The sequence below is a fragment of the Telmatherina bonti genome (genome assembly GCF_933228915.1).
Source record: "Telmatherina bonti genome assembly, chromosome: 13".
Classification (NCBI taxonomy): domain Eukaryota; kingdom Metazoa; phylum Chordata; class Actinopteri; order Atheriniformes; family Telmatherinidae; genus Telmatherina; species Telmatherina bonti.
Window position 1 is genome coordinate 26,405,629 of NC_136611.1, and position 18,820 is coordinate 26,424,448.

General features: G+C 41.8%; 1 protein-coding gene across 1 annotated transcript in view; it reads right to left on the reverse strand.

Annotated features, from left to right (window-relative positions):
- Positions 1-1,553: 1,553 nt before the first annotated feature.
- Positions 1,554-18,820, reverse strand: part of hmcn2 (hemicentin 2) — a gene marked incomplete at its 5' end in the record, with an annotated part of 45,022 nt that continues 27,755 nt past the window's right edge. The window contains 41 exons of the mRNA XM_079250858.1: positions 1,554-3,019; positions 3,120-3,246; positions 3,349-3,468; positions 3,553-3,846; positions 3,932-4,060; positions 4,437-4,562; positions 4,784-4,903; positions 5,038-5,172; positions 5,295-5,414; positions 5,522-5,581; positions 5,664-5,904; positions 6,051-6,172; positions 6,595-6,732; positions 6,858-7,010; positions 7,266-7,436; positions 7,664-7,745; positions 8,434-8,624; positions 8,736-8,870; positions 9,060-9,273; positions 9,370-9,560; positions 9,643-9,912; positions 10,115-10,249; positions 10,540-10,674; positions 10,769-10,876; positions 10,964-11,128; positions 11,218-11,339; positions 11,427-11,583; positions 11,745-11,872; positions 11,954-12,098; positions 13,123-13,264; positions 13,360-13,496; positions 13,884-13,965; positions 14,246-14,436; positions 14,516-14,794; positions 14,892-14,989; positions 15,091-15,274; positions 15,358-15,482; positions 15,976-16,135; positions 16,238-16,381; positions 16,469-16,600; positions 16,702-16,783. Coding sequence (XP_079106984.1) covers positions 2,641-3,019; positions 3,120-3,246; positions 3,349-3,468; positions 3,553-3,846; positions 3,932-4,060; positions 4,437-4,562; positions 4,784-4,903; positions 5,038-5,172; positions 5,295-5,414; positions 5,522-5,581; positions 5,664-5,904; positions 6,051-6,172; positions 6,595-6,732; positions 6,858-7,010; positions 7,266-7,436; positions 7,664-7,745; positions 8,434-8,624; positions 8,736-8,870; positions 9,060-9,273; positions 9,370-9,560; positions 9,643-9,912; positions 10,115-10,249; positions 10,540-10,674; positions 10,769-10,876; positions 10,964-11,128; positions 11,218-11,339; positions 11,427-11,583; positions 11,745-11,872; positions 11,954-12,098; positions 13,123-13,264; positions 13,360-13,496; positions 13,884-13,965; positions 14,246-14,436; positions 14,516-14,794; positions 14,892-14,989; positions 15,091-15,274; positions 15,358-15,482; positions 15,976-16,135; positions 16,238-16,381; positions 16,469-16,600; positions 16,702-16,783 — 6,369 coding nt within the window. The 3' untranslated portion in view covers positions 1,554-2,640. The remainder of the gene's footprint in view (positions 3,020-3,119; positions 3,247-3,348; positions 3,469-3,552; positions 3,847-3,931; positions 4,061-4,436; positions 4,563-4,783; positions 4,904-5,037; positions 5,173-5,294; positions 5,415-5,521; positions 5,582-5,663; positions 5,905-6,050; positions 6,173-6,594; positions 6,733-6,857; positions 7,011-7,265; positions 7,437-7,663; positions 7,746-8,433; positions 8,625-8,735; positions 8,871-9,059; positions 9,274-9,369; positions 9,561-9,642; positions 9,913-10,114; positions 10,250-10,539; positions 10,675-10,768; positions 10,877-10,963; positions 11,129-11,217; positions 11,340-11,426; positions 11,584-11,744; positions 11,873-11,953; positions 12,099-13,122; positions 13,265-13,359; positions 13,497-13,883; positions 13,966-14,245; positions 14,437-14,515; positions 14,795-14,891; positions 14,990-15,090; positions 15,275-15,357; positions 15,483-15,975; positions 16,136-16,237; positions 16,382-16,468; positions 16,601-16,701; positions 16,784-18,820) is intronic.

Below are 18,820 nucleotides of genomic sequence, written 5' to 3' on the forward strand. Positions count from 1 at the left end.
TAAAATGTTTCTATTTGTCAACTTCTGTTGAAACAACTGAGAATCTATTTATTTTTAACTTAATTTCTTTCTTTCTTTTTGAAGTTTTTAATGCTTCCTGCAACTTTAGCAGAGGGCTCCTCCAGGATGACAATACCCCAAAAATAGGGAATGACAGGATAGTTTTTTGGTTTTTTTTCTTGTCTTGTCCGGCATTAAAGCAAGCAGAATAATAGGCTAGCTGCTGTGTTGTACTGAACAAACAAACTTTAGATATAAAGACTTCCTTGAAAATATGAATTCTTATCTTATTTGTTCATTTATTTTGAATAAATGTTTGTTTTATGGAATCCAGAGTACTGCTGGATTTGGCTGCAGTGGATAGAAAAAGGATAGAAAGAGAACAAAGAAAAGGGACAAAAAACACCACATAGAAAACACTGTAAACCAATCACAGATTCTAGACCATTTCCTACACCTGTACAGAAACACAACAAAGGAAATCCTCTTCATATAGATATACAGTTGTGCTCATATGTATTCATACCCTTTCATAAAAAAAGGCTGAATTTACAACAGTCAATCAAATAACTGGAGACTTAAAAAAGGAACAATAACTAAAAATTATTTTAGTTATTGTTATTGTACTAAATATTATTTAGTAATATAAGACACTGTTTTTTCATTTAATTGAGTTGAAGAAAGAAAAAAAACAAAAAAATTGGTCCTGGACAAATTAGAGCACTTTTCTGTGGAAAAGTGGGACAAAATCCCTGTCAACAGGTGCAGAAGTCTGACTGAGAGGAACAGAAAACACCTGACTGTAGCGGAAACATTAAAAGATTGTTCAACAAAATATTAGTTTATGAGTGATGTAATATGTAATAAATTATCTTTTTTGTTTGCTTTTTCAAACAAAAAAAAATTATTGAACCAGAATTAGACAATAATATGATTTTCATAAAATTTTTATTTATTATTACTTTAGTCAATTTCAGCTTATTTTACAGGCAGCTGTTTTTCTCCTTCTTTAATGAAAGGGCGTGAATAAATATGAGCACAACAGTAGATTTCTAATAAATTAAGCACCAAGTGGAGATTTTGGAAACCCATCTATTTTATATATCTACTCCACTACTCTGCTTTATATATATATTCCAATGCAAAGCTGCTGTCCCTCAAATAAAGTAGTGAATCTTGTCATTGATGCAATGTGTGGGCCAACTATTGTTGTGTAACTTCAATTTATCAGTCATCTTCATATTTTGTGTCACTTGCGTAGATGATCCATCAGGTTTCTGGGACTAAACAAAGACAATAACAACAGAGAAAGTGCCACAGCAAACAAAAAAAAAGATTATTTTTGATCCACTGAAGGTTTTTGTGAATATAAATAATCTAAACACCAGATTCCGGCGAAACGATCTGAACAGCAGATTTTTGCCTGAGGTAACGGGGCCAAGTGTTAAATGTGCTCCCACTTTGGCTAATAAAAGCAGCAGGATCAGTTGTCAGCTGTGAGATGAGTTTACAAAATGTTATGCTGCAAGACTGACAGACACAATGAGGGACAGACAAAAGCATTTTATTTGAACAGTTATGAAACACTCGTACGGCAACAAGGACATATTTTTTAATCTTAGAGATTAAACATTGGATTGTTATTGTTGGATTTTGATGGTTTTCATGCAACTTCCCTTCTCAGCTTCTGATATAAATGGCACTTTTGATTACCAAACGGCTTGTGAGTGTAAAGTGTCATCCCTGAAGGAAAGTCCGTGTATTTTGCAGGTAAAACTACACTGCAGAAAACATAACTGCAGCCCAACACTGTTCTTAATTTTGTATCACTGCCTGTTTTCTTTGTAACGTCAGCACCATTCATCCAAGCTCAAAACACTCAAGTACATTCAGAACAGCACCTTTACACTTAATGTGACAAAACATGTTAGAAAAGAGTACAAAAAAAACCAAAATATGGATGAAACACCATTACACACCAGCTTGACATCGTTACCATGTGCCAATACACCAGTAGATCCATGTTATCCCAACCCCCCCACGACAGAAGATTGTTTAAACCAGTGATGTGTTCAAGTGACTTAAATAAATAAGTGGGGAAACATTGTATAAATTCATAGCCGTTAAAAAGATTTGCAGTTGACTTGCATTTCCAAATGTTGTCTACAAAAATGATTTCATATCTCTGCTCCAAAGTGAGATGTTGAACCTTTGAATCACACTTCCAAAATTGAAGATGGCAGAGGACCGGAGAAAATAAAAACCAAAAATAAATTGATGAACACTAAATAAATTCAGTGCTTGGATTTAATTATGCTTTTTATGATTCTGAAGTTTCCGACATGCGTATGAAAGACTGACTCGTATTTTCCAGAAGAAGGGAGCAAACAGCAAGTTATTGAGTTCACAAGCTTTCGCAGCTGGTTGCTCAGATCTGTGATCAAATCACAAAAAAAAAAAAAAAAAAAACTCATCAAAAGCAATATTATAAGGAGAGGACAGTGTCCACCTCAACATGTGTGTTCGAGTTTCTTTGCAGAGTCTAATTTGTTTAAGGGGAAGGTTATTGTAGCTGTGCTTTGATGAGGACAGCCATTAAAACCCACTGAGGGACAGTTTGTTGGAAAGCACCATGTGGGATCAGTATGGAAACGCTGAGATGGAGATATAGATGATAAAGATGCTTCGATATGTAATGCGACCCTCTGGTGAGATAGTGGTGGCCTGCACCTTGAGCCGCACCAGTCCCGATCTATCCAGAACGCGCAGAGTGAAGAGGATCCCCCTGCCGGCCTCATCTCTGATACCAAACATCCGGCCCATCACACCTGACTCTGATTCTTGCTCTAGTATTGTAAAGGAAGTACGCTCCTGCAGGATTCCTGACTCAGAGAATGCTGATAGTCGTACCACATTGTGATTGGCTGGTATGCCGGAGGGAAGCGTGAGCAGCTTGTACTGCAGGAGCAAAGGGGAGCCGCCGGTGGCACAGTCCATAGAGCAGGGCCTGTAGCAGGTCCTTTAAAGATTACAAGGAAAAAAGGAAACGTGTCCATTTCACTAACATTTACAAGTATTTGTGGTATGATTGCCTAATGGTTGTTATTTATGTAGTTTACCCAGGGATTCCTCCAGTCTGGTAGGACGCAGGGCAGGGTGTATCCAGACACTGGTATCCGCCTCTGGTGTTAAAACACATCTGATTGTGACCGCACTGAATGCCTTGTTCAGCACACTCATCGATGTCTAATGTTAGAGAAAGATGAGAAGAACTTAGCTGAAATAATTACAAGAAAGCTTGAAAATTTGCTGGTTAGAGACGACTACTACTACTAAGATGACTCTTACCTTTGCAGCTTCTACCATTAGGCAGTAGCTGATATCCTGGGGGGCACAAACACTTGAAGCTGCCAATGGTGTTACGGCACTCGTGTTGGCATGGCTTCCTGAGCAGACACTCATCCACATCTGTAAGGAAAATAATGCACAAAACGCAAACGATAACCTAACACCCATTTTTTTTATTGTGAATTTGTTTTAGTGAAAACTCACCAACACACGCGCTGTCTCTGTGGGTGTATCCAGCAGGACAGCTCTGTCTAGTTGTTCGAGATACTCCGTTAGCACGAGAGAGGATTGGTCTGCCGAGGGACGATACCAGCTGTGGGCGGAGTCTCGCCCTGACTCTGGTACCATTAGCAAAGGTCTGCCCTCTCTCCAGCCCCGCACAGGAGCGCCCATCTCCCAGCAGCACGGTCCCAGGAGGGCACAGACATCTGAAGCTGCCAGGCACATTCCGGCACTGGTAGGCACATGGGTTTGGCATTTGCAGACATTCGTCAATGTCTGAAAGACAAAATAAATGAAAGGTTATCTCCTACGTAAGCTCTCATCAATGCTTTGAGATAAAAGAGGCAAACTGATGTCCTACCCAAACATGGAAGCCCTACACCCTGGGATCTGTAACCTCTGGGGCAAATGCAACCATAACCTCCGACTGTGTTCTGACAGATTTGAGTGTAGCGACACATGTGACTTCCATCCTGGCACTCATCAATATCTAAAAACAGACAAAGAAGAATTTCTTGATTGTTATTAGCATCTCAGGAAATATTAGTTCAAATGTACAAAAAGGTTAAAAAAAAAAAAAACCTTTAAAAAATGTCATTTAAAATCTAAAGCACCATTGGCAGCATTCTCATCTTGTGCACTTACATAAACCTGCAAAATTCACACAACTTAAAGCATTTTATGGTTTACTAACAGTACTGACCACATGTTCAATTCTCAAAGGTAGCGGAATCAGTAAAATCAAACTTGAACAGGAGCTGATGCTGTGCGTTTAAACTGCATGCAGACTGTTTTATGTATGGTCTGATGCTACAATGACCACAGTCTAAATAACGAAAGTGGATCCAAATATGAAAGCCACTAACCCATGCAGACTCCACTCTCTGCTGTGGTCATTCCTGCTGGGCAGCTGTCAAAACATTGGTATCCTCCCTCTGTGTTACGGCACTGCTGGTGAGCCGGACACACATTTCTCATGCACTCGTTGATATCTGTAGAAAGTCAACATAGAAACAAGTAAATGCAAATTAAATAAACTCTTTGGCTTATCTGAACTTCCAAAAACCCTGATGGGAAAAAAAAGGTTTGTCTGAGGTTAACCAAAAAACACTTTCTAGAAATGTAGCAGTTTGTTAAAATAGTAAATTTACTGTAAGTTATTTTAAAAATAATGTGGGTTTTGAATGATATCAAAAATAGCCAGCGGACTGACCCATACAGCGATGTCCAGACAGCTGGTACCCTGGATGGCAGATGCAGCGATAGGAACCCAGAGTGTTGAGGCACTGGTGCTGGCACGGGGAGATGGCAGACTCCTGGCACTCATCCACATCTGAAACGCAAATATGGCATGCAAGACGTTATCACTCTTCATATGTAAAAGCCTGTATGTTAAGACAGGAGGGGATAAATCTTTCCATATGAAAGGATGTGCAGGCAGTTTAGCACAGATTATCAGCGACTTGCCTTCACAGCTGGTTCCTGTGATGCTGGGCTTAAATCCTGGGCCGCACTTGGCCTGACAGCGGTATGTACCCACTGTGTTTACACACTGCTGGTTGTAGTGGCACATATGGGAACCCTGGGAGCACTCATCAATATCTGGACGGCATTAAGTAAAACAGGAGTATGAGATCTAAGGCTGAGCTAAGATGACAGTGACAAAGATGGTGAGTTTTGCTTTATATTTAACATCTATATGAGCTCTGTCTTTTGTGTCTCACCTTGGCATGTGTTGGTGTCTGCCGAAATGGTGAAGCCAGAGGGACAGGCACAAGTAAAGCCTCCCATGATGTTGTTACATGAATGCGAGCAGGGGGACTTCAGCGCACATTCATCTTCGTCTAATGGGAGCAAATTTGGTTATACGAATAACGCAACGGCACTGAGATAAATATTTAACGTTGCCTGAAGATAAATGACGTATAAACACAAGAAAAACGCAACATACCAGCACAGTAGGAGGTGGTGTCAAGAATGAAACCTTTAGGGCATGTGTCTTCATAACCATCTGCAAAGAGAGTCCAAGCAGCGTTAGATACGTTTAAATCGACTTTTGCCGACATGTTGACAGTCTGTACTTTACCCCGGACCTGGTACGAGGAGGCTGGCAGTGATATGGAAGTCCAAAGTAAGAGTAAACATATTGTAGACACTATTCATCCCAGAGAGCTTGAGCAGCTGGAGAACAGGGCCCCGGCGCTCCTCCTGGCCCTCATAAATGATAGTATGATTACAGCGCAGCACCGTGGGGCTTCCTCCTCTCTTGTGGGTCTGCGATGACCATGAGTACAGCTGCCCTTGGCCTGTCTGCACATATGACTCATCAAATTCCTGTGGGACGGAGGTAAAATCAGGTCAGACAAATCGAGGAGCATCTGAAGTATGAGACAATCGAATCTCACGAGTGAGATAAAGCGAGAAGTTGAGCTCTAATCAAGGTCTTTAAAGGCATGTTGTCATGATTTCAGCAAACCCACCTGGAGGCTCAGATGAGATGACGATAAAGACGGAGGAACAAATCCGTTAATTACAATGTCGATCAACAGAACTCCTTCAGAATCCACACCTCTGGCAACGTGGGTCAAACGAAGGATCTCGCCTGTAAAAAAAAACAAAACAAAAAAAAAAACAAGTGTTTTAAATGGAAACTTGTGCATCTTAAAAGCAGTGAGTGCTGCCATCTGCTGGCTGTTTCACAAAACTGTAGTCTGTTGTTACAGGTAAAATAACAGAGAATTAGGGTTCTTTTAGTTTGTTTTTTTTGGGGGGGGGGGGGGTTTAGGGTTATTATCCTTGCAGCATAGTTTACATAACACACCCAGCTCGGAATAGAAAAGTTATCGATCAATAAAAGCACCGAATCTGCTATGTTCTTCATGTAACAGATGGTTGAGCAAACTGCCGAGCTCCTTAAAGGCTCCCATAAAAAATAAAAAAAATAAAATAAAAAAAAATAGAACACCATAAATTATTCAAAGATTTGAAATTGCATTTTCTACATTGTTGTGGAGCAAAGTTCACCTGTTTCAAACTCCAGCTGAGACTCCTGTCTGAACTGGCCCTGTGTGAAGGAGTAGCCATTTCTGGCTTCGCCGCTTTGCAGCACAGTGGTCCAATAAATGGGAGTAAAAACAGACACCAGTACCCGCAGCAGGGGACCTACAAGAAAAGCATCAGTTCTTATACCCTTACAGCAGCACGGAGAAAAAGTTTATATGTTGTAGTTTGTATGTTGATTAAACTACTCCTTCAAAGATATCACGGCATCCTGTGGAAGGACTCACCCACAGTGGGAGGGATGTTGTCCAGGTGTGCCTGCAAAGTACTGCTGCCCTTTTCCTCATTGTCAGTAATGTTGGCCTCCAAGAAGGACACACCAAACTCTCTCTCGTTCACCATTCCTATCAGGCTGCCTCTGGTCTTGCGTGGGATATCACCTGCCACCAGCGACAAACACCGAGGAAAATGGGAAATTTATGTGAACTTACAAGTCATTTGTCATTAATGACAACAACCAAGACTGCAACTCCTCAACTAGATAAAAATCATTTGTATTAGACATTTTTTTCTTCATTATTGCATGCAATAAAAAAAAAAAAAAAATCAGCTCGAGATAAAAAGAAATGCTGTTTCAATGTGACAAGTCTCTGCGTAAAGAAAATGATGAGGAATAAATAAAAACGTGGTCCTACCTGGACACAAACCAGTCTGGCATTTTCTGGACTCAACGCTTTGGCCGCTGCAAGGTTGGCCACCATTTGCTGGTTCTGGATTGTTGCACAGTCTGATTCGTTCTTGCAGGCCTTGCCCACAGGTGCTGCTGCACGGACCCCACTGCTCCCAGTTTGAGTAACCGCCATTGACTGAGACAGAACGGAAGAAGGCCTTTAAGTGTAATTTTATGTCTGCATTCTTTGATTGCGTTCATTTTGCCTAGCACGTGGAAACGAGCACTTAAACCCAACAAAAGCAAAGCACATTAATAGGTAAGAATGCAAGGACACTAATTTCAATGGAGAGAAAAGCCAGATATTTTTCTCATTTGTCATTCAGGTCCTTAAACTATAAAATATGTGCAGGCAGAACTCACTCTGAACCTTGAGAGTAATCGTCCTCTCAACCTTTCCAGCTTCACTCTCAGCCACACACTGATATTCTCCTTCATCTGCAGCCTGTAAAACAAACACAGACGAGACAACTTTAACTTGTTATCTGATGGATGGATTACAAACTGTAAAGAAAAATGTTTGGAAATCATATGCAAAATAATAATAAATAATAATAAAAATAATAATAACAGAGCTAATGCTACAGCAAGAAAGTTGACATTTTGAACAGGTCAGCTGATTATATTCCGCTGGACTGTCATGACAGACATCACTGCGCCAGAGAGGGGAAATTTCACATTAGAGCGCTCTATGGGAAGGACAGTCATCCGTCTGTGAGAAAGTCTCAGCTGCAGGCTGTGCAATTATAGCAGCAGTTAGAGACCGTAACAAGGTTATAGGCGAAGGAAAGAGGGCCAGAGTCTGGGAACATCCAGAACTCTGTTCACTATTCCCTCTGCTGCTAATGCTGTTAGCCTCTGTGACTGAACTGAATGTGATTTCAGTGGAAGCAGGACACTGCAGGACAGTCACACACTGTTCCTCCACCCAAGGGGACTGCAGATGAAGCTTGGATAGGATGAAGGCTGCTCCATCATTCTTCACTATGTTACTCATGTGTCGATGCAGTTTGTGCAAGAAGGCTAAATTAGTTAAATTTGAGTCTCTCTGATTAACGAATATATCCTAATAACTGCTCAGACACTAAAATAAAATAAATAAATGAAAAAAGTGAGAAAATAAACATATTTACAGTGATGCTGTAAACGATCAGGGATCCATTGTGGAAAGTTTGCATTCGTAGGAGTCGGGATAAAGGTTTTCCATTTTTGAGCCACCGGAGGACAGGGCTGGGGTCTCCGTGGACGGGACAGTCAAGCAATGCAGAGCCCCCCTGAATGGCTGTCTGAGACATGTGGGCTTCACCCTTCAAAACTGGGGGTTCTGGAAATGCAAATCAAATATATTTCTAACATGACATGAATGAAATTGATGCAATCATGAAGCGAAGGTTAAATGAGAAGGAATCCCTGCCAAATTGAAAAAAAACCTCACCTCTGATACGAACAAATGAGAGTGCTCTGATGGAGCCCACACTGTTCTCTGCTATGCATACGTAGGTCCCAGCATCACTCAAAGTCACATTCTCCACCATGACTGAGCTCCTGCCTGCCTCATCCACACTGGCACCTGGAAGATTTTCATTCGCTGCTGTCAGGTGAATTGATGTATTACACTCAGTTCAATCTCAAAGTCCTGTCTACATTAGACGCAACAACACTAAGCCATGCCAGACGGGATAGACTAGAACATCTTAACATCGTAAAATAGTAGGCATGGTTGTGCAGCTCTTAAAGAAATAAGAAACAAAAGAAATACCTTTATATGGAATGTTGTTGACAGTCCAAGAGATGATGGGAGTAGGTGTTCCCTGAGCATGGCAAGACAAAGCCAGACTCTGTCCTTTGTTCAGGGTTACATCACCTGGCAGCTCTTTGAAGGCAGGCCTCATGTTGACAGACAGATGGATGTCTTGTCTCACGGAGCCTGCAGGATTTGTGGCTACACATGTGAATACTCCAGCATCTCCAGGCTGAAGAAAGAAGACGAAAGTGAATCTTCAACACAGAACTACAAACAAATGTGGTTTTTAATGCAGTAGAAAAATATGTGGAACTATCAAACAAACCTCTGCCCTTTCAATAATCAGCTCTCCTGATCGCAGGACTGTGAATTTGCCTGGAAGGTTGGGCATGATTGCACCTTCCCTTTCCCATGACACTCTAGGTTCTGGTGAACCCTGAGCAGCGCAGGGCAGAAGTGCTTGAAAACCTTGAATGACTGACAATTCTGTCTGCGCAGGAGGAATCATGGGCGGGACTGAAATGCAACAACAGCCACATCACGATGTTATAGTCCATACACAACGTGACCTGTGGAGTTATAGAAAGCTTCCGCTCACCTTGAATAAGCAAGCGCATATCGTGGCTGGCCCTGCCAGCCAGGTTTTTGGCTGTGCACGTGTAAAACCCTGCATCACTGCGCTGGACAGAAGTAATCGCCAGAGTTCCATTGGCAAATACACGTATACGAGCACCTTCCACCACTGGTCTTCTGTCTTTATGCCAAGTAACGTCAGGCTGAGGCTGCCCATCAGCAACACACTCCAGGCTAACTGGCTGGCCTAACACAGCAGTGTACTCAACACGAGGCACACTCAGCACAGGCGGAACTGAAAAAGCATGACATGAGTAGATAGTTATTTTCTTTCCTAATGTCTAAATCTGGTCCTTTATCTAAGTTGTTATCTTTTTTTTAATGCAACTACCAGCAATACTAGAACATATATACATACATATGTGATGTACTGTACAGGAATTAACATGGAAGTCATCACTGTATCCCTAACTGGGAGATAGGGTTACCAGCTTTACCTTGGAGGACTAGTTTGGTTTTTGCTACGGCCAGACCAGCTTCATTCTTTGCCAGACACTGGTAGGTCCCTGCATCACCAAGTGTCACCCGAGAGAACTTCAGAGCGCCATTCGAAAGCACAGCCAGCCGGTGACCTGCAGCAGCATGAAAATATGTGTTACCAGTAATCCAGTAAGACTTGGAAAATCAGAGCTGGCTGCAAGATTAAACTACTATATCATTCATCAATTACTGGACTACAAAACAAAGATTACAGTGAGAGACGTGAACTTCTCAACTTCCGTAGCTCTACTAGATCACTAACCTTAATAAAGCACACAGTGCATGAATGAAAATGGTTTGGTGCGCAATGTGTGGCCTACTAAGCGCAGATTATCATATAGACATACAGTAGAAGGCTTATAGAAGCTTTTGTTGCTTTCACCTGTTGCTATGGGAACTCCTTCTCTTTGCCAAGTGATGGATGGTCTAGGGAAGCCTTGAACATCACAGGGAAGTACAGTTCCATGATGCATCACTACTTGGACTTCTTCTGCCATTGGTCTGATTTCTGGTGGCTCTAAGCACATAAAAAGAGCACATGTGGGTTTACATGTTACTCACGCTTAGATCACGTGTGCATCATAAGCTGCAGCGAGCTGATTAAAGCTTACCTTGTACTGTGAGAGAGATGTGTTTGTGAGCTATTCCAGCTGGGTTACGGGCTGAACATGTGTACCTGCCGGCATGGCTTGGCAAAGCAGCGGTTATCTCCAATACTCCTGCATGAGAAGACGTGAAAGTCTCATCACACATCACACTTAGTGAGAAAAGCTACCGTTTTGTTCCTTAGCTATTTAGTGTCTTACCAGTGGGCAGGACACGATAACTTCCTCCTCTACTGCTCAATGTAGATCCACCTTTCGTCCAGGAGACTATTGGCTGAGGACGTCCTTGTACTTGACAAGGCAACACTACAGAGGACATCTTCACAACTTTAACTGCTGTGACGTCATCCTCAATAGACGGTGGAACTGCAGGGGATTGTGTTAAATTCATAAGTTAACACTTCATTATTAGGATTCTGCAGTTAATATTATGAAGCAAAACTTCAGATAAACACCTTGCAGGATGACTTCAATGACCCTGCGCTCCTCGCCGACATCATTGACTGCTGTGCACTCAAAATAACCTTCATCCTCGCTGGATGGAGACAAAAGAACCAGAGAGCCAGAAGACAGCAACCTGGACAGAGGAGCCAAGCAAAAAAGGCCTGAGTTATACCGCATATTTCTTGTGCATTTATAGCAGCCAAAGCTTTGTCTACCTTACCTATATGTGCCAGGCTGCTGACTAACATCAAGAGGAGTGCCGTTCCTTTTCCAGGATACTTTAGGTGGGGGAATACCAGTTGTCTCACAGCTCAACGCCGCTCTAATTCCAGTAGTTACTGTCACATTGAATGGACCTGGACTGATCGAAGGACCCACTGATACGAGACAAAATAACATGTTTAAGCTTAATAGTTTACAGTTAAAAAAAACCAAGTGAGGACAGAGAAAGAGACAAAGTGTTATCTTCTTTAGTGCCTGCTGTAGAATTGCAGAGAAATCACTGTGGCTCAAGAAATAAACTGAACATTTTATTTACCAAATACACGAAGATCCATTCCCCGGTGGTCTGAGCCAGCCTGGTTAGACACTGTGCAGTAGTAACGACCCGCATCATTCAGCTGAGCTCCATGGATACGCAGGGAGCCCTCCGATAACATGGTGTACCTGAAGCAAATAGTTGATAACAGAATGAATCGGTAGAATGTGTACAAGACTGCGACTCTGTGTTAAATCCAGTCAACATACTTAATGCTATCTTTAGGCAGAGGGAAGCCATCTTTTCTCCACATGACCACAGGCGAGGAGTCACCATCAACTTCACACGGCAAAACTGCATCCTGGCCAGTATGTACTGTCACCACAGAGCTGCTTTCCTTTATTACTGGTGGCACTGGATATAAAAGCAACTAATCCATATCATTCAGGTCATGGTTAGAATTCAGAAGATAAAACTTGTTTATCAACATATTGAAATGTCTCATAATACACTCACTTTGTATAATTTCTAAAGTATCCTAAATGTTGCTTAGTATTTCATATGAAGTTTTGACATTTAGGATTAGAGGGAAGTTTATTTTTAACTCACTCTAAACGTCTTTTTTGATCCTTTTACCCAGCCTCCCAGAATTAATAAGCTTTGGTCCAGTGACAAGGTCGACTATCAAGGTCGGTGGATGACAGTCAGATGTAGAAAAAGAGGGTGTAGTACTTACTGTTCCTGAGTGACTAGTCCATAAAAAATGCAGTATATGTATGGAACTGTACAATAAACTGGCAATATGTCTAGGTTATGCTCTAACTCCTGCATTGCATACAAAAAAAAAGAAAAACACAAGATGCCAAAACACAGAACAGACTTCCATTTTTCTCTCTATACCTTTATCATTTTGTAACCCAATTTCGATCAAGTGATTTAAAAAAAAAAAAGAATGTTAATTTGAATAAATGACCACAGAAATGTCCATTGTGAAAGAAGTTGTTATTTTTATCTTTTATTTTATCTAATTCAAATGCACAGCACTTTGCTTCAGCTCTTGCTGGTGTTCAAGCAGTTTATACATAAAATGATGATGATGATGAGTCACCACTGCCACTAAATGGACAATTAAGAAAAGAAGCCATGTGTTTCATTCAGCAGGTTGTGATTCTTTTCTTATTTTAGGGACCAATGAAACTAAAGCAATAATGCGGGGGGTGCTCTGTGATGGACTGGCAACCTGTCCAGGGTCTATCCTGCCTCTCACCCAATAATTGCTTGGATGGGCTCCAGCCTCCCTGCGACCCTAAATCAAGCTAAGCAGTCCGGAAAATGAATGAACTAATAAACACAGGGGTAGGTTATATGCATATTTATATTTCAAAGTAAAAGAAAACGTAATTGTATCGCAAAATCAAGTAATTAGAGGCAGACTTACAGAGAATCTCCACTGTGAAGAAGAGACTGGTACTTCCAGCCATGTTGGTAACCACACAGCTGTACTGACCACTGTCCTCAGGTCTGACTTCCTGTATCTCCAAATACTGACCTCCTGCCAGCCACTGGATACGACCTCCCAGCTGGTGCAGTGGGAGTAGGAAAGAGAAGGGCAATGTATGAGTCATAGGTAATTGCTTCAATGCATGACTATTTATATATTTACTGAACTCCATACCTGCAGTTTGGCCTCGTTTTTATACCACTCTATATTAGGAGGGGGGTCACTGTCAGCCAGGCACTCCAAGGTCAGGTGTCCATTAACTGGTATCGTCAATGTCCTCACATCACCAGAGCCAAGCAGTGTTGGTGGGACTAAAATACAACCAGTGACAGTTCTCACTGTGGTGAATTACTCAAGACATCCACAATATTTCCTGTGACAAACAAAATCCTTCTGCAGATAAAGAGCTCCTGTGAAACTCAGCATTAAAAAACCACTGCACTGTGTACCGTTAATGAATCAATGCCACCAATCAAGATACAGACATTCCTTCATATGGCATATACAGTATGTCAAAGTGTGTGGAACAGAATACAAAATAAATGCTTTGTAAGTCTGTTTTTACTAAATTTTACTCCTGAATAAGCACAAAGCAGTACTCAACAAGCTCCAGGTGCAAGTTGCTGAGGAGTTTTACGCAGGACCATGACTTGATATATTTCCTCAGTTAAAGATTTAGTAAGAACAGCTTGTTTCACCTTGGACTCGGACCCAGTGGTTTTTTCCATCTTCTCCCGCTAGGCTGCTGGCCAAGCAGGTGTACAGACCTGCATCCTCAACCTTTAAAGAGAGGACATTAATCAGTTTTAGTGGCTCTTGCATAGCATAGCTGTGCTGTGTTTGCTTGAATTAATCATTGGTGCAATCAAAACTCCTAATTTCAATTGTCATTTAAACTTTGTGTGCTGGCACTTGTTTTTTTTTTTTTTTTATCTTTAAGTTTTTATATTTATTGTTTAGTTAACAGATTTCTTTCCAAAATCTTGAACAAGTTCCAGTTTTCTCAGATGCAGTTCAGTGGCCTAAAATACTGTTTGACTATGTGAGACAGTGAAAATACCTGAAGTTTACTGATCCGGAGAAAGTGTCCATCCTGCTGAATGATGTCGGTTCTCTCCAACGGTCGGCCATCCTTGAGCCAGCTGAGGGTGGGAGGTGGTACTCCTACAGCAGAGCACTCCAGTTCAAGTGGACTGTTTACTGGTATGATTATCTCTTCTGGAGTGGTGGAAGAAGTTATCTTTGGAGGTTCTAGATGAGGAGGAGAAATGTTTTGGCTCAGTTTTACACCATAACTTTAGAGCAGAGATAAATCAGATGTATAATGTACCAAGCACAGTGAGGTTGAAGCTCTGGGTGCTGCTTCCAGCCTGATTACTGGCTACACAGCTGTAGAGGCCTGCATCCGAAGGAGCCACATCTGGCAGCTGCAGCCTTGTCTCCTGTCCATCCAGCAGCAGGTTGCGATGAAGGGACAGCGGCTGACCGTCTTTCATCCAAGTAAGGGTGGGAGGGGGAATGCCACGTGCCTCACAGGTTAACGTCACCAAAGATCCCTGGACAACTGTAACTGGCTTCACAGGTTCGACGTGATCCACAGCAGGGGGCACTGCAGAACATAAAACTCAGCAAATTAAAATCCTTAGATCCATAATGTTTCCCATCATCCCAGAGGAGAACCAGTAGGCTGGATGTATTGATTGTACCTTGCACTTGCACATCATAGCTGAGCTCAGCAAGACCGGCCCGACTGCGTGCTACACATGTGTAAACTCCAGAATCCGACAGCTGCACAGGAGCGATCCTTTTTTTTTTTTTTTTACAAAAGCAAGAGCATTTAGAATTTACTCCAACTATGCAAATGTTGTCTATTTTTAGAAAATTGTTGCAATTATTTAAACCAACCTCAGCAAGGAGTCACCAGAGAGGAGGCGCGTTCGAGGAGAGAGTAGTAATGGACGGCCATTCTTCAGCCAGCTGATCTGAGGAGGAGGGTTCCCTTCTGCGTGACATTCTAATGTCACAACGCTGTCCTGTGTGACCTGCACCTCTCTCGGGACCGTGGTCTCGCCAGAGATAGATGGTGGAACTGTGGCAAACCAAAGTAAGTGACAATACATAATTCATAAAACTTGAACTCTTAAAAAGAATAAAGAAGATGATGAAACCCACCGAGAACAAACAGAGTGTAGATTTTGCTTTCTCGGCCTGCTGGGCTGACAGCCAAACAAGTGTATGTCCCAGAATCCCCAGGACTCAGCCTCAGTAAGGTTAGTGTACTGCCATCAGGGGTCACTCTGCAGGGTTACAAATACACTTTGTTTTCTTTTCCATTTTCCTTTCTAAACCACCCACCTCTGAACTATTTTCTCATTATCAGCATCATAATCCCATGACTTACTCACACACACACACACACACACACACACACACACACACACAGACGACACCAACACAGAGAGACGTGTGTGATTTGCTTTCCCTGGCTGAACAGAGTTGTAATGGCCATATCCGCTTTTGAACAGCTGTAAAACAGCTGCTCTGGATATTTTTTCATGAACAAATCAGGCAACAGGCTATAAACCATTTGTCTCTCCATGCATCCCTCTGTCATGCTTGTTATCCTCTACGATGATTAATATTGTAATTTTCCCACACTCAAGGAAACGGTGTTGGCCAATTTTTACACTGCGAGCAACATAAACAGCGCCGCTTTCAAAAGCAAAATAAAGTATATCATCGAAACGATTAGGAAGCAGAGTTTATGAAGTGGGATTCTGAATGACTTACGAGATGTGACGGGTGTCTGATCCCTCTAAAGTCAGTCCATCTTTCAGCCAGCTGAGGCGGGGCTGGGGGATTCCATTTGCTCGGCACTCCAGGGTCAGCTCTTCTCCCATGGGTGCACTCATGTCAGATGGTTGGTCAGAACCCAGAATGGTGGGCAAAACTGGGGGTAATAAAAGACCCTTCTTACATGCCACATAAATCATTCCTCTCATGTATGATATATGTAAAAGATACTTTGCAGAATGAGTCAAAAACCCTTTACCTTGCACTGTGAGTGCGTAGTCTTTCTGTGTTTGTCCCACACTGTTTTTGGCCACACATGTGTATGTTCCAGCATGAGACAGACTGAGAGGACCCAGTTCCAGCCTGTTACCTCGAGCGGACCATTGCCACTGCAGACTGCTCTCTGCAACAAAAACAACTTACTCTAGCTGTCACACATGACAAATCCTTACTTTTACAATTACCCCCCCCATCACTGCCTGCCACTTACCAATAGGAGATCCATCTTTGAGCCAGGTGATGCTTGGGACAGGTACTCCTGAGGCCTCACACAGCAAAGCCACATGGGAGCCCAGGGTGAAATTAATGGATTCCCACAGGGGCCCATCAAGTGCAGGTGGAACTGTGGCATATAGTCGCATGTTATCCCCCATTATTCTGACAACTTAATTTCAGAGATAGTTGTTTAAGATATCAACATGTCAAGACTAGAGGCCTTCTTACCATGTACTGTCAGCCTGAATGTCCTGTCCACCTGTCCAGCTATGTTAGACACTTTGCAAGTGTACGTACCACCATCAGTTGTCTAAACAACAAAGATCGTCTGTGGTGAGAAGCTACATACATACAAATACGTCAAATGGCTAATTTTTGCAACTAACTGCTACATCATATCATCATCTGTATATGAATATGAAGTGTTCATATACAGGGGTTGTACAGGGGTTGTATATATAAAAATATATATATATATATATGTGTATATATATATATATATATATATATATATATATATATATATATATATATATATATATATATATATATATATATATATATATATATATATATTAGTGGAATAGATTTACAGTGGAACTATTATGTGCATTTCAGACTAATTTATTTTTATTTCTGAGCCCAGAAGGGCTGGGAATGATCGAGTTATTGTCACAAATCGCTTTATTTACTTCAGACCGACCCTCTCCATCGGCTGTCAGATCAGCCTGTGGGCAAAACGAGTGGATTGAGACTCTTCCGCATTAAGCCCCGCCTCCCGCCACTGCACTACATCGGGAGCGCGCACCGCACCTGCTTTCACCGTCATTGTAACGTCTCATAAACAGAAGGATTAGGCTCATATGAACTAAAAAACAAAATACAATGTCAACACATAGCATACAGCCCTACATGTTGGAACCTGAATCAGACCCTGAAAACGAAGTGGAAAACAGCAACCCACAGCAACGAATGCAGCAGGATGTCTCTCATTGGTAAACTCACCAGCCACCGTTCGAAATAACTTTATCCGACGTTTTCCACCCGCCTGATGTATTTGTACATGCCCTTGTTAACCAGTAGAAGGTAGCCAATCACAGAACCTTGTCCCCCGGGAGGTCACAAGGATTTCTAAGTAGAAAAAACTCTCTAAAACGACGCATTTTTCGTCGCCATGGAAACCGAACAGAGAGCGTGTTGGAACTCAGACTCAAACTCAAACATGCATTTAGGTGATAAAAAAAACAGTGCCGTTCACATGTCTGATGAGGATTCAACACTGTGACACAGTAGAAAGCTCAGAAAACTCAAAATACCATAATAGGACCCCTTTAAAGTCTTATATACTAATAAAAAAGAATATTTAAAGTATATAAGCTTTATTATCTATCTATGAAATGAATGACTCGAGAATGAATGGTCGATCATGTAGACTGTAAATGAGTATTTCATTAAGTATTGTCAACTTATTAACAAACCATCAATCGGTGTGTTGTGTTTTATAAAAGGGGTTGGTATAATACGTTTTTTTCCTTCCTTCCTGCCCCTTTTCAACCATGTTAGTGCATTAATCCAGTTCCAATCCAATCCAATCCAGTTTATTTATAAAGCACCGTTAAAAACAACAAAGTTGACCAAAGTGCTGTACAGAAGAAACAATAAAACATACATATTTACATCATAATGGGGCATCAGCACATTGTTAATAGTAAAACAACCCTTTAAATTAGTCAAACGCCAAAGAGAAAAAATGAGTCTTCAGACAAGACTTAAAAACAAGAAGCGATTCAGCCTGTCTAATGTACAGGGGCAGCTTATTCCACAACTTGGGACCAATAACAGAAAAAGCTCGGTCACCTCTCAGTTTACGCTTCGTCTTAGGAACCACAAGCAGAAGTTGATCTGTGGACCTCAGAGAGCGTGTAGGGGAATACCTCACCAGCAGGTCTGACAGGTAGCGAGGGGCCAGACCGTTCAGGCATTTAAAAACAAATAAAAGAATCTTAAAATCAATTCTGTAACGGACAGGGAGCCAGTGAAGGGAAGACAAAATTGGTGAAACATGGTCAGACTTTCGAGATCCAGTTAAAAGACGCGCTGCAGCGTTCTGCACCAGCTGCAGCCATGCGAGAGAGGACTGACTGATCCCACGGTACAGGGCGTTACAATAGTCAAGCCGTGTAGTTACAAAAGCATGGATCAAAATTTCAAAATCATGTCTTGAGAGTGAGGACCTTATTTTTGCAAGCTGTCTCAGGTGGAAAAAACTTGCTTTCACCACAGCACTAATTTGTTTGTCCAATTTAAGTTCCTGATCCATTTTCACACCAAGATTGCAGACAGTAGG